The sequence below is a fragment of the Trichomycterus rosablanca genome, chromosome 4 (genome assembly GCF_030014385.1).
Source record: "Trichomycterus rosablanca isolate fTriRos1 chromosome 4, fTriRos1.hap1, whole genome shotgun sequence".
Taxonomy (NCBI): domain Eukaryota; kingdom Metazoa; phylum Chordata; class Actinopteri; order Siluriformes; family Trichomycteridae; genus Trichomycterus; species Trichomycterus rosablanca.
The window spans coordinates 3,386,128-3,402,047 of record NC_085991.1 but is presented as its reverse complement, the minus strand read 5'-3'; the positions used below and the strand labels follow the sequence as shown (position 1 = coordinate 3,402,047).

The 15,920-nt window shown below is 36.7% G+C and overlaps 1 protein-coding gene across 1 annotated transcript; it reads left to right on the top strand.

The window, feature by feature from the left end:
* The first annotated feature begins 5,664 nt into the window (after positions 1-5,664).
* rgs1 (regulator of G protein signaling 1) lies at positions 5,665-14,672 on the top strand. The gene is made up of 5 exons (XM_062992830.1): positions 5,665-5,720; positions 5,807-5,872; positions 6,144-6,223; positions 10,516-10,682; positions 14,496-14,672. Exons 1-5 carry the CDS (start codon positions 5,665-5,667, stop codon positions 14,670-14,672), a joined length of 546 nt encoding a protein of 181 aa, XP_062848900.1.
* The last annotated feature ends 1,248 nt before the right edge of the window (positions 14,673-15,920 follow it).

Here is a 15,920-nt window from a genome sequence, read left to right as displayed (position 1 = left end):
GCCTCGAGGAATCACGGGCCAAAGTCGAAAAGGACCAACCAGACTGTTATCAGCAACAAGTCCAAAAGCCAGGGTCTGTCATGGTATGGGGCGTGTCAGTGCCCTTGGTAAAGGTCATTTACACTCTGTGATGCAGCATTAATGCAGAAAAGTACTTTGAGATCTTAGAGCAACATGTGCTGCCTTCAAGACGTCGTCTTTTCTAGGGACGTCCAGCATTTTTCAACAAGATGATGCAAAACCACCTGCTGCACACATTACAAAGGCGTGGCTGTGGAAGAAGAGGGTACGGATACTGGACTGGCCTGCCTGCAGTCCTGACCTGTCCCCAGTAGAGAATGTGTGGACGACCCCCCATACTGCTGCACATCTTAAGACGTGTTTGCAGGAAGAACGAGACAAAATAAAAGCTGAAACACTAAATCACTTGGTCTCCTCGGTGCCAGAACGTCTTTTAAGTGGTGAAAAGAAACAGCAACATTACAAAGTGGTAAATGCTTTACCGTCCCAACTTTTTTGGAATGTGTTGCAGGACTGAAATGCAAGAATGGATGTTTATTAATAAATGAAACGAAGTTGAGCAAATAAAACATGAAATATCTCAGGTTCATCCTGTCTGACATCAAATAAAAGTCAAAGTCAATGTAAGAAACTCTGTGTTTTTATTTTACTTACATTTTCCATGCTGTCCCAACTTTTTCTGATTTGGGGTTGTATAAAAAACAGCCTGAATCCAACATTGAGATTATTTTTATCGTCTTTTAACCTTTATTAGCTGTTTTTTGGTCATCAATCAGTGTTTCATCTGACCATTGAATGTTCCGTCAGATGGCTGCTAGTTTGCAAAGGTGCTCGTTTGCAACGCAAGAAAGACGCCCCTGCTCTATAACTGGCACCTTAACGGTTGACTGATTTTCTTTGCTGATCACGTTGACCAAAAGACCTTCGTTGGAGAGGCTGGTAACTATCAAAAGTAGCTTTGTTTTACACTAACAGATTTACTTTTCCAAAAAAAAAAAAAAAAAAAAAAAAGATGTGTTTTAATAACAGGACTGGTGCGGAAATCATTAAAATCTCAGCACTGTAAAAGTGTCTGTAAACGCTTGACCTCGCTCACTGAGCTCTTCCCCGCCGGTTTATGTGACGTGATCTATATTAAAGAGCAGTGGAAAAAATATAAACAGCTGCTGGTTTCCATTTGGGCCGAGGCTGCAGTTGTACAATAGGCAAATCTGAGAGGGCAAGTCGGATTAGCCACACTTCATTTGCCTACGGCCAGATTTCCATTCAACAATTTTAATATCACGCGTTTGATTCAATTGTTTGATTGGCGGCTTTTCGGGAACACTGACCAAACAGATGAAACCACCACAATCGTTTGGCATCATCGCTATCAGAAGTACAGCGAGAGACCACCACGACCAGCAGTGTACTGGGAAAAGTGTCAAACTAACAGTCAGAATCAACTCAGAAACTCATAAATGGTTCAGCTAAACACTCCAAAACTCCAGGCATGTACAACATCAGAGGAGTTTAGTTTGCTTCTAGCTTTGTAGCAACAACCATATCTAGGAGCATAAAGACCTTATTTTACCTGGTTTCATGTTGAGAAGCTCCAGTCGTCCACACAGAGCTCCGTCCTCAACCACATTGAACACTTTTGGGATGAATTGGGACTTGGATTTTGGCCTTTACATCCAACATCAGTGTCTGATCTTACAACACTTTGCTTCTGGCTTTGTAGCAATGACTTGGAACGTCATATCAAGGAGCATAATCATACTGTATCTAGACCCGGTTTAATAAGTTGATGTTGAGAAGCTCCAGTCGTCCACACAGAGCTCCGTCCTCAACCACAGATTTTGGTCTTTACATCCAACGTCAGTGCTTGATTATGCCAAATCTGACAAGCACCCCCAAAATCTTGGGGAAATCCTCTTGCAAAAGATTGAATGCATGTGGTTTTAGAATGGGATGTCCATCCAGCTGAAGGTTAAGAGTCCACATATTTTTGGCTATTGGGTGCACTTAGATACGATTCAGCGATTCAGTGCACAAACAGCAACTTGGATTAATACAATAATGTAGAAAAGGTTAGTAATTGAACTTTGTAGCATGATTTTCTTACTGATTACTCATATGACTGAGTAAATATGATTGACTACAGCTGGTGACTTCTCTGTGCCCATATATTTATTCATTAGGTCATGTGACAGCACTCATTGCAAAAAAAAAAAAAAAAGAGACTCGAGCCTAAACTGCGACCTTGTGTTGAGAGGAAACTGATTTTATACCTTGAGGTAGAAGCAGCTGGTGCACAGATGACACTGTCCACAGTCAAGCAAGCTTCACATAGTAGAGAACTTCAATAGCTTCAACAGTTTATTAGAAGGTGTTGTCAAACTAGCCCTAATTGTATGTACAGTATATGAGATAACATTCCTATTCCTTTATTGATCCACATGAGGGAAGTTTGCTTGTTACAGCAGCTCCAGCACAGAGTAAATACAGTAAGTGCAGTACATAGAGTAAATAAAACAGATAAATAAAGTAGAGTAGAATAAAATAAAAATATTGACCATGTAATGCAATTACTATTATACAGCACATATATATTAGATAATATGTATATATATATTTGTGTGTGTACATGTGTGTGTATATATCAGAATCAGAATCAGAATCAGAATACTTTATTGATCCCAGAGGGAAATTGCAGTTTTTTACAGTAGCACCCATTTATGTCAAAATAATAAACACTCTACTCTCTTAAAACAAAGAAAAAAGAAGAAAATTTTTTAGTTAAAAAGTTATATACACACAATTAAATAATTAAAATGCTTACGTTATTATAATTGCCCATGTGAAAAATGAATATTGCACATATGAAAAAACTGAACATTGCACATATTAATACTGAATATTGCACGTATGAAAACTGAATATTGCACATATGAAAACTGAATATTGCACATATTAATACTGAATATTGCACGTATGAAAACTGAATATTGCACATATGAAAAAACTGAACATTGCACATATTAATACTGAATATTGCACGTATGAAAACTGAATATTGCACATATGAAAACTGAATATTGCACATATCAAAACTGAATATTGCACATATCAATACTGAATATTACACAGATAAACCATAATGTCACACATTAAGGGAGGAATTATAGAGTTTGATGGCCACAGGTAGAAAAGACTTCCTGTGGCGCTCTGTGGTGCATTTTGGTAGGATGAGTCTTGCACTGAATGTGCTCCTTTGTCTCATCACCGTGTCATAAAGTGGGTGGGAGCCATTGTTCATAATAACCTGCAGCTTAGACAGCATCCTCCTCTCCGACACTGCAGTGAGGGAGTCCAGCTCCACACCAACAACATCACCGGCCTTGCGGATCAATTTGTTGAGTCTGTTGGCATCTGCCACCCTCAGCCTGCTTCCCCAGCATGCAACAGCATAGAGGATAGCACTCGCTACCACAGACTCATAGAAGATCTTGAGCATAGTCCGGCAGATGTTGAAGGACCTCAGGCGCCTCAAAAAATAGAGCCAACTTTGGCCCTTCCTGTAGAGGGCATCAGTGTTCTTAGTCCAGTCCAGTTTATTGTCAATGTGTACTCCCAAATATTTATAGTCCTCCACAATGTCCACACTGACCCCCCTGATGGACACAGGGGTCACCGGTGCCTTGACCCCTGTATATAACCAACATAACCAGCTGTACTTGACACCAAAAACATTATTGCCAATAAAAATAATAATTATAGTAATTATTAAGTGGTTTTAAATATGATTGAATACCGCTGGTGACTTCTTTGTGCCCATATATTTATAAGATTCAAGATTCAAGAGTTTTATTGTCATGTGCACAGAAGAACTAGCAGTTACACTGTACAATGAAATTCTTACTTTGTTCGTCCTCCAAACATCAATAAGTATTAAACATAAAACAAAATTAAACTAACAGAATATTACTAGAAAAAACTTTTTAAAAATATATAAATTTAAACTATAAAAAAACGTTTTATATACAGAGGAAAAAAATAGAAATAAAATAAGGCAGTACAAAAGGCACATAGCAGCAGTTACATAAGGTGCAGAAATTATGCAGTGTTATACAGCATAAATACAGAAAAATACAGCAGCAGTTATTTTAAAGTGTGAATTGTGCAACATTATGTGCAAGTAGCAGCAGTCATTTAATAAATAAGGTCATGTGACAGCACTCATCGCAAAATAGAACAGGGGTCTGAAAGTAAAGCCGAGGTCGGACCTAAACTGTGACCTTGTGCAGAGAGGAAATTCATCCTGATGTTATACCATGAAGTACGAGCAGCTGGTGCACAGACGACATTGTCCACAGTCAAGCAAGCTTCACATAGCAGAGAACTTCAATAGCTTCAATAGTTTATTAATAGGTGTTGTCAAACTATAATAATAATAATGATGTTTTATTTATATAGTGCCTTTCACAGTCTCAAGGTCGCTTTACAGGAGAGAGGGAACAAAAATACTGTTTGAAGAGATGAGTCTTAAGTAGAGAGAAGAAATAGAAGAGCAATCTCACAGGGATTGAGGCAGAGAGTTCCAGAACTAACAGCACTAAAAGATCTGCCACCCATTGAGGACAGTTTAATCAGAGGCATAGAGCGAAACCTACCACCGGAGGACCTTAAGGAGCGTAAGGCTGTAGGAGCTCTCAAAGATGAGCTGGGGCCAAAGCATGTAGAGCTCATCTATTGCTGCTGTTTGAGTTGGTCATCTTCTAGACCTTCATCAGTGGTCACAGGACGCTGCCCATGGGGCGCTGCTGGCTGGATATATTTGGTTGGTGAACTATTCTCAGTCAAGCAGTGACAGTGAGGTGTTTAAAGACTCCAGCAGCACTGCTGTGTCTTATCCATTCATACCAGCACAACACACACTAACACATCACCACCATGTCAGTGTCACTGCAGTGCTGAGAATCATCCACCACCTAAGTAATACCTGCTCTGTGGTGGTCCTGTGGGGGTCCTGACCATTGAAGAACAGAGTGAAAGCAGGTTAAAAAAAGTATGTAGAGAAACAGATGGACTACAGTCAGTAATTGTAGAACTACAAAGTGCTTCTATATGGTAAGTGGAGCTGATAAAATGGACAGTGAGTGTAGAAACAAGGAGGTGGTTTTAATGTTATGGCTGATCGGTATGTATATATATATATATATATATATATGTGTGTGTGTGTGTGTGTGTGTGTGTGTGTGTGTGTGTGTATTACCAACATAACCAGTTGTACTTGACACCAAAAACATTATTACCAATAATAAAAATAATAAGAAGATAAAGTATTAATAATATAGTAATAATAATAACACAAATGCTAATAATAATAATAATAATCTATTGATTTATTTGATTGACCACTTTATTCTGGTCAGGGTAACAAGGGGGCCCAGTTCCACCAGGGTCCAGGGTGTTACGTCCATAACAGGGCCTCGACCAGGACGAGAGTTTTTTTAGCCTGTTGTTTATTATATCTCATTTTCCTCTCTGTTCTTCAGTAATGGTCCATCCTGCTTTATTAAAACTTCTCTCCCAGCCTCGTGTACCTGATCAGTGCAGCAATCTGATGGATACACAAGTTCTTGGAGTTGGAGTTGGAGGATGGCGTCACCTGTGCTGCAACTCATTTCGGAAGAGGCTTCCCCACAGGCCCTGTGGTGAGGTGACCCTCCCAAACGAAACTTTGCATGTTCATTTCCATGTGTTCTATTCATGGAGGTAGACCTGTTTCGACCCTCGGCAGTCTCTCACACTGGCAGACTGAGCGGCAGGCGAAACTGGAGGACAAAGTGGCAGAGATGGCCATAAAGTGAGTTCGTTTAGGATTAATTTTAAATGGGTTGGGAGTGAATGGAAGGGATTTTTACTGCAGGGTTAAGAATTTCAGTAGTGATATTTGAATTTTTTTTTACAATTTTAGTACCAAACTGTCGATGTTAAATGTTGTTGTGTGTATTTTTAAGGCTAGAATTGAATCTTAATTGAATTTTTAAATCATTCTAATGCTCAGCATGTAGGGTTACTCTGGTTTTGCAGTCTATGTGACTAGTGAAAGATCTCAATGTCATTTTCAAGGGTAGATTTTGTTGCTTTTCCAAGGACCCAGTGGAAGATGTCACAGTTTGGAGTGAATCGATCGAGAAACTCCTGGAGTCTAAAGGTACGAAGCCATTTATCTATGTACTGTTTTTACTTCTTAGTGAGATAAAAACATTCAGTCTGAGTCTCATGCAGAAGTTTGGATGCTCTTGGTCAAAGTCCAGGTCTGGTTTAATTTTAAAGTGCATCATCACTTTTCCTTATTTACATATTCTACAGGGAAACAACTTAAAGAGGGTATTTTAGAGCATATTTTTTTCTTATTTGCTAAATGTTAGACATTTTTAAAGAGTAAAATAAAAAATATTAAAAGTCTACTAAAAATGTAAGGGTAAACAATAAGTTTATTGAATTTGCTATTTTAGTAAAATTATTTTTGTTTGGTAAATGATTTAAATCAAGATTTTTTAATAACATTCAAGAAAAGTAAGTAAAAGCTCTTTCTAGTTCTTTATATATATGAAGTTATTTGCTTGTCTTTTTTGAAAAATAAATTAATAAATACATAAACAGTCAGAGTAAAGAAAATATAATAAAAAAAACAAACACTAAAACATGGATCAGGATTTTAGTATCATGGTGTTTCTCTTTCTAAGTAGCACACTTACGTAAATCTTAATTTAGGAGCAACAATAAATGAATTTGTGACCCTCAGACTTTTAGTCTGTGCTAAACAAACGCTGAACTCCTGCTCAAGCTGTTTTAATTATATGTTGCTTCTTTGCTATATACATTATTATTGCTTCTGTTTACATCTGACAAAATGATTTAAATGTTGGTTTTACTTTCAAACTTCTTGTTTTAATCTTTTGGTCCTGTATAAATTCTCATAGAAAGACATTTAATCTATAACTTTACAACCTATCTGCTGCCTAAAAGAAAGATAAAAAATATATATACAAAAGAAGATTATGTAAATTCACCAGCATAAATGTTAATATCTTATAATAATATGAGTCAAACAAACAAGATTTGTGAAGTTTACAGGCAGTTTAAGACAGATGATAAATGTAAACACCTCCCATGTTCACTCTGTGGTAATGTGTTTATAAATACACAGGGGATTAGTATAAGCTGCTTCTAACAATATTCCTAAAACCTGCTTATACTTGGTAAACATATATGTTAACTGTGATTTTAATTTATATTCATGGATCCTTCAGGAGCCCGTGGGGAGTGTAGTCTAATTAGGACTACAATAAGTCCATCAGCACTTCCTGTTGCTGATGGAAGCGGTGGAAGCAGATCCGAGCATTACCACTAATAAACGTGTAACAGCTGCTGCTAATATTCAATAAATTCTACTGTCGATATTCGTTATTTTATAAAATATCCAATAAAGATAAATGTGAGAACAAACTAAAAGAAGTCTGAGAACCTCAAGCTTCTGAGTGTCAAATCTGCACATGGCTGATGTTAAAAGTCTTACTGTCCACAATCTGTGTTAGTTTGTGTAATCCTTTTAAAATCATAAAAGAAACTGTTGGTTTTTAACTTGAGAATATTAAGTTTTCTGCACCTGTTTGACGTGGATGATTATGAGGTTAAATTTCATATCAATTAACTTTATCAATCAATCAAAAAACAATTAAAACAAACAAAATCTGCCAGTAATTTACCCCCCTTTTTCTACTAATTTTAATTTGCTTATGTTTTGTTTTATTGAATTTATTTTATTAGATGGATTGTTGCTGGTTATTTATTATTTATTTATGTATTGTTAATGTTAATTCATTTTCATGCTGTTTTAGGCCAATGTTTGTACAGTGTCCTTGGGCTTCCTGAAAGGCGCTTATAAATAAAATGTTATTATTATTATTATATTAGTTTTAGTAACACTTTAGGTTTATTGGTAACACTTGGTAAAGATTAAATACACAATTACATAAAAGTATTTAAACTTAATACATAATTAACTGTAAGATCTAGGCTCAATTAGTACTTCATTATTTGTAAAGTCAATGGGCAACAGTGAATTTGGACACTTCCTCTATAGACCACAGACTTATTATATTTAAACAATAGCTCTGATTACTTAATTTTTCTTAAATTTCTACTTATATATTTTTATTTTTAGCATAAACTCTAACAATATTTAAGTGCTTTTACAAGCAACAATGTACGTAAATAGCCACAAATAATATTATTAATAATAATAAAACTACAGCAGTACAATGTACAACAATGACTCGTCTAAAAACATCCCAGTGCTGTAGGTAAAATAGAGATTTGTACACGACACATGGTAATTACATGTAAATACTTTAAAAATCATTCAAAGCACTGGCACAGACTGAACAAATCCTGGTCCCTGAAGTACACTTAAATCGTCTATATTTAATAATTTAGCTTTGGTTTTGATTGTATATTTTCTGTATAAACTCTAACTGCAGTATACATCTGAACATTAAATAACACGTTTAGTAATTTTACTTGGAATTATTCAGTTCAGCAGCCACAAAAAATACAAAACAAGCTGAGATTTCTGGAAATATCTTAAACTGCTATAAAATTAACCAAGAAATGTCTAGGTAATGTTGGACAAATAACAAATATGTATTTCTATGATAATTCAATGTTAAAAACACACATAATACATGTTTAGACTAAATAATAGATACTAAATAAAGATTTACTTTATGAGTTAAATCATTTCAAAGTATAGAAAAATATAAACAAGCAAAATTTAAACAGTAGAACTGTGGTTACAGCCTATATTCTAAGAAAATACAACAATACAAAAATAAAATCATTGAAACGACTTATATGAATAATCAACTAAATGATCTTAGAACACAAATCTGTGAGTTGTGTTGGACCACAGGTTGATTTTCACTCTCCAATGTCACAATAATGTTGATTTATCGATTTAAGATACCTGATAACATTAAATACACCATTAAATTGAAGTAAATTTCATTTTAGTTTTATTTTCTCTCTTCAAATTCCTGTATAAATTGATCCCTATAATCTAAACAGACACCTAAAACCTAGAAACACTGAACAAAAACCTCTGTACAAGAAGCAAAAATCACTCAGAATACTGAATAATACTGAATAATACTGCAAGACCTCAAAAAAACCCAAAACATTTCTGGGTAGTGTCAGGAAAATGTCAAACTGTAAGTTCTATACTAATTATTGGCAACCATATGGATAAAGGACTGGATAAACCTTGATTTCTGATTTTCAGTGTGAAATAGAAGTTACACTGTATGACCAAAAGTATGTAGACACCCGACCATTGTTGGCCGTGTGTAATAAGAGCTTTTACTTTTCTGGGAAGACTGTCTACAAGATTTTGAAGTGTGTGTACAGGAAAGAGCTTTAGTGAGGTCAGTCACTAATGTTGGACATGAAGGTCCAGCTCTAAAATGACTTCCATAATTATCCCGAAGGTTTTTCACGAGATTGTGGTTCGGGGCCTTACAGTCATGCTTAAACTAACTTATTAGCATATAGGTAAGAGTGATGTCCACATACTTTAAGTCACTTAGTGTATGTATTTACATATGGTTACATGAATTTCAACAGTCAACAAGAACATAAAAAATAAATAAATAATTATACCAGTATGCCTCCATCAGTAAATCCAGTTTTCAGACTCATTATTTGCAAGGTAACATACATACACTTTATAACCAAAAGTATGAGGACGCTTAGTCTAGAAGTTCAGGTGTTTCAGTCAGATCCATTGCCAGCAAGCGTATGAAAACATTGAATAAAATTAACCATAAAATTAATAATATGCATAAAACTTCACAGCAAGGTCCAGAACATCAGTGCATGACCTCACAAATGCTATTTTGACTGAATGGACACAATACAGTCAATACAGACACACTTACTCCATATTTATGGTCATAGTTTTGGAAGGAAATGTCCAACGAGCTCATGGTAATGTACTGTAGTGTAAGGTCATTATTTAAAATAATTTAAAACACAAAATCTGGTATAAACCAAACATTGGTGCTTATATCTCAATGTACTCGAAGTTACCTGTTTTAATTCGGTAAATAGATTCATTTCAGCACAATTTAAATCTTCATAACATTTAATTTAGAATAAAATACAAACTCAGACTGAATTATTTAGATGTAATGCCCAGGAAGAGCTAAAATCCAGCAACCCTAAAGCCGAAGTACTTGATTGCGTCATTCTGCGAGGCGCTTTGCTTAATTCAAATCTCAGCCTCGCCATTCAAATGAAAGCTTTGCGTCCTCTGAAAGTCCAGGCCCCACCCAACAGGCAGCCTTATTAACCATAAAGCTTTAAAATGTGCAAATGTTTGTGATTTTCCTGTAATTTTTTAATCTCGGTGTAAAATCTGTAATCTATTTTTTGCTGTTGTAGCTGGAATGGAGGCATTCAAGGCCTTTCTGAAGAGCGAGTACAGTGATGAGAACATCCTCTTCTGGGAGGCCTGTGAGGAGTATAAGAAAATCAGCTGCAGGACGGAGATGACGTGCGAGGCGAACCGAATATATTCTGAGTATGTTCAAACTGAGGCTCCCAGACAGGTACGTCACAGCATGAACCGAACTCTGAGTCAGTATTCTGAGTCAGTATTCTGAGTCAGTATTTGGAGTCAGTATTTTGAGTCAGTATTCTGAGTCAGTATTTTGATTCAGTGCCCTCGGGGTTTAATTTTACCAGTGTGTTTTGTGAATTTCAGTCTGTCACAGAACCAGAACCGGGATTCAGATACTGATGACTTTATTTAAAGTAGCTCTGCGCTGGCTGAGCATGATGCCCAAACATAACAAATTGCGTAAGCTGATTTGCCTGGGAGGGGCGCCGGGCACATGATGCACTTGTTTGCTTCATCTGTGGAGCTTATAAACTAGAGATTGCAGTTGGACACTGTATATATGAAAGGAATTCATTCCTAAAATTTAGTTTGATGCTCTTCAGTATTACCTGATTACAGGATTCTAACAGGAACAGAGCTAAATGTGTTATATTATTTATGTTACACTATAATAAAAAGCTGTTTTGTTACTGGTACGATTGCTATTTTAGAGATTTTTGCCATTCTATTTGTTATAGGTACGCTAGCCCAGTGGTCCCCAACCCACGGGTCATTTATTACCGGGCCGCACAGAAAGAATGAATAATTAGAGATCGCTAGAAAGTTTTCACCGCTTCTATTTCGGGTGTTATTGTCTTACTGTCACCCCTAGGTGGAAGCAGCGTCTCTTTGCAGTGGAAAAAGCTCGTTTTACACCTTTGTGAGCAATATTATTAAATCCTCCCTTCCCTACCGGTCCGTGAAATTATATCTTATATGAAACCGGTCCGTAATGCAAAAAAGGTTGGGAAACGCTGCACTAGCCTACTAATTCTGAGAGCTGAGGACACAGGGTTCAAAACTCAGTGGTGCTATTGACCATTTAGGTTTCTGTATGTCTAACAAGGGGAGGGGGGCTCTCTCAGTGCCAAACCCAGATAAAATAGAGGGTCACATCAGGTAGGGTATCGGTGTAAAAACTATGCCAAGTCTATTATGGAATCAGATCTGCCGTGGAGACACCTACATACAGGAGCAGCCAAAAAAATTTAATTATTATTCATATTTAATCTAATATGCATCTAAATATGCATATTTTGGGCAAATATACTTATTCCTGGGTGTAAAGTATTGTGAAGTGGAGTGTCTGAGCTCTAGGGGTTCGAATTCCAGGCTGGGCTCACAAATACAGAGGGCGCATGGTGTTTCGTGAACCTATCCGTTAGGGGGACACAGTGCACCCTTAGTACAGGTCTCAAGCCTGGATAAATAGCAGAGATTGTGTCAGGAAGGGCATCCGACATCAAAACTGTGCCAAATCATGTCAGTTGAATGACCTGCTGTAGTGCCCCCTAATGGGAGCAGCCGAAAGGAATCATCATTAAATATAAAAATCCTCTAAAATAGAACTGTAACACCCGGTAAAAGTAGTTGTTTCTACCAGAATCAGATATCAAAAACTTCAATTCTTTTCTTTTTGCACTGTGATGCTAAAAGCCTGGCCGGGTGCTCAACAGACACAGCTGTCTGTATCTGGTGGAGAAAAGATGGGACAGGGTTTCCCCTCATTGCCTCTGCAAATGCGACTCCTGCTGTCTGTCAAAGGGTGTGGTGGTTTGGTTCTCTGTGAGAATTCACTGCTGGCGGGGGTAAAGAAGCAGCCAGCAACTTCACACCATTCAGAGAGTTTTTTAGGCTGCTTTTAGTTATAGCAGACCTATTTTGGTTGTTCCCGGATTACATTTGTCTGTCCGGACGAATTTCCTCTCAGCATAAGGTGCCAGTTTGGGTTTTCTTCCTGAGCTTGGCAAGAGATCATCATTATTTTAGGATGAAATAGCCACATTTATATGGTCACAGAGAAGCCACCAGTCACTGAAATTGGAATTTTAACCACTTTAACAACCCCAAAATAATAATCTCATTTGCTTTGCATTCATTTTGAGCTGATATGTATTTACAGAACCCAGAACAAACTGTTAAAGATCTTAATATTTGTTCATCCATTAGTGGCAGAAATATATGGACTGTTTTATACAGAACTCAATACTAATAATCATTTAGTCTTTATTTAAATAATAATTTAGACATGCCCAATTCCCTTGCCTTCCCTCTGTCCCCCTTGCATTGTCATCTTATGCATGACATCAATGCTGACTAGCAAACATCCTCCAACAATTTACTTCTGTCAGCGCCTCACTAGACAGTAGGAGTCGGGTAGGCAGACACAATCAACCAAGCACTTTATTTTTATCACTTTACCGTCCGTCTGTGCTGTTTTTACTGTTTGGACCACTGAAATAAGGTTGATTTTACCAGGCTAAACAGTAATTGGCCAATAATCACAGCACGGCTTTATTTTTTTATTAGGAAAAGGTCTAATTCTTCTAGTTGTGGTAGTATTGATTATTTAGATCAGTTTTAGACTGCAATTAAAACATTATTAAAAATCACAACAGATTAAAAGGTGACTAAAAAAAGACAACAATGACCAAGCAAATCTACATCAGCCAGTTTTTATATTCAAATATTCATATAAAATATTCATATAAACAAATGTACTGAGCAAAACATTTGAAATATGTTAAGAATTTACAGTGTGCAGTGTCTTAAAATAAAGCATACGTTTATAAATTGAGAATTAATCAAAGTGCATTAACATGAATTGCATAGTTATATACTCATAGGTTTGCTTTAAATATTTGATTACATTAGTCCTTTACATTTATGCATTCAACTGACTCTCTTCTTCAAAGCTCCTTACAACTGAGACAAGATACAAGCCAAGCAATGAGGAGTTGAGGGCCTTGTTCAGGGGCCCATCAGTGGAAGCCTGGCAGTGATGGGGCTTGAACCCTCAACCTTTTAAGTAACTTTAAGCTAACTTAGCTATTAAAAGTAAAAAACACAGTTGTGTATGTATTTCTGTTGGGCATTATTGCAGGAAAATTAAACCCAGTTACGTTCCTTTGTAGAGCGCCAACTGATAGCCATTTATGTTACAGTCAAGCCTGGCAGTTGTGGGGCTTGAACCCTCAACCTTTTAAGAACCTTTTAGCACGGAGCCACCGCTGTCCACTTTACTAAAGCAAATAATATATTTCTGTCAGCTTTAACATTTACAACCTGCTACTCCGATCAGAGACCCAAGCAAAGACCCGGACAAACAGACTTTTTCCCCCAGAGCTGTAGCCTCCATTACACCTCCAACCACCACCCCCCACCCAGACACACACCCATAGCTACTGAGACGGCAAACCAAACTGTCTTGAACCCTGCCCTCCCCAAGCTGCTATTAAAGCACGTATCACTTTAAATTCTGTACATAAATATACCATTGTGCAATAATAATAATGATAATAATTACTACCTGTCACAATGTAAACACTCATTTCTCATATTTCCTGTAATTTTTAGCTTATTTTGTGCTGTACCGAGTTTTTTATTTTATATTTTTTGTACTTTTTTATCCTAAGTTTATTTTATTATTGCTGCTGATCTTACTGAGAGCTACCAAACAAAGTCTCGATGTATAACTACAATGACAATAAAGTCTATCTTATCTCTCTTATCTATCTTGAGGAATTATGAACATTTTAATACTTAACACAACATGCTGGGTCAAATCTAACAAACAAGTTGTTCAAGATTAGTTTTAAGACTTGTTATTTTACAGTCTGGTTAGCATCCCAAAAATAACTGCCAGAATTCATGACAGTTTTATTATAGAAATACAGAAATGTAGGTGAAATTATGTCTGGTATTTACTTGACTTGAATTAAATCAGCCATGTTTCATGCTGCTCATTATCGCTGCTTTCCAGATCAACATCGACTGTAAAACCAGGGCAAACATAACGGATAAAATCTCCGAGCCCAACCTGGAATCCTTCGACATGGCTCAGACGCACGTCTACAGGCTCATGGCGAGGGACAGCTACCCGCGTTTTTTAAAATCCGAGTTCTACCAGTCGGTCCTGAGGAAATACACCCAGAGCTGACTTCTCTCACATCTCAGATTCACTTTCTTTTAGAGTGTGTTCGGTTCACCAGGTAAACAAGTGCGTCTACTTACACGTTTTCTTTTGTTTTCGGGCCGAACCATTGAGTTCCAATGGAGTTCTATCCAAAAAGCCAATTATTAAAAGGCCATTTTTGAACTGAGGAACGAAATGGTCTTCCAATTCTTCTGTAAATTGAACTAATAGAGTAGTGTCAAGCCCCTTCACGGCACTCTATACGCTATGTGACGATATGTGTACAGTACAGTATACTTGTACATAAAGGGTTAAAGATGCAGCCAAATTCAAGCAAAACTAAACAAATTAGAGACCTAGATAGACTCCAGGGTTCTGCCTGGGAATCAGGTGCCGTCTGTAGATTTGCATTGATTCATATGATGCATTTTTAACACTTTGAATATGCATTAAATGCTAAATAGCATACATTTTAGCCAACAATGCTAAAAGAAAAAAAACTCGCTATTTAAACTTTATGCTTAATATGTACATAATGTACAGTACATTGACAAAATCCAAATTCTAATCCACAGCCAGGATTAAACTTGTCCAGTCAAATGAGTAGCCAAATCTAGGAAAATAACTAAGCTAACTTAGCAAATGGTTTTGAAGCTATCTATTTAAAATGACGTCCAGAAATGTCACCAATCACCAAATCAGAAAAGCATGTTATTTGTCTAGCTAACGTAGTTATTAAATATAAAAGAAACACAGTCATGTTTGTATTTCTGTTGGGGATTATTGCAGGAAAATAAAACCCAGTTAGGTTTCTTTGTAGAGTGCTAGCTGATAGCCGTTTATGTTACAGCCTGGAACTAAAAGACCAGCACTCTAAAAAATCGATCGCTTCACTGTGTATTTATGCCATTTTTATATAATCGTCAGAACTGAAATGCTAGCGCGTCGATCAGATTTCAAACATACAACATATGCGCTACAACATACAAAGTCAGCGATTTGAGCTAGCTAACCTGGTTCACAATTCATTGCATTATGCTAAGCTAACATTAAACTCTGCAACTGTGGGCTGGTCTAACTGGCGTCCACCAGAAGTTTTTATTTACACACATATTTACATGGAATATCTTTACAAACTGCTCAGACCATCATTGTTTAGCACGTGGAAACAAAAGATCACTAATCTGAACAAAACTGCGCAGGTCAGACTCACTTATTTCCTTACATTAAAATCTCTCAACCAAATTTAGCACACTTTTTTGTTTGTTTATT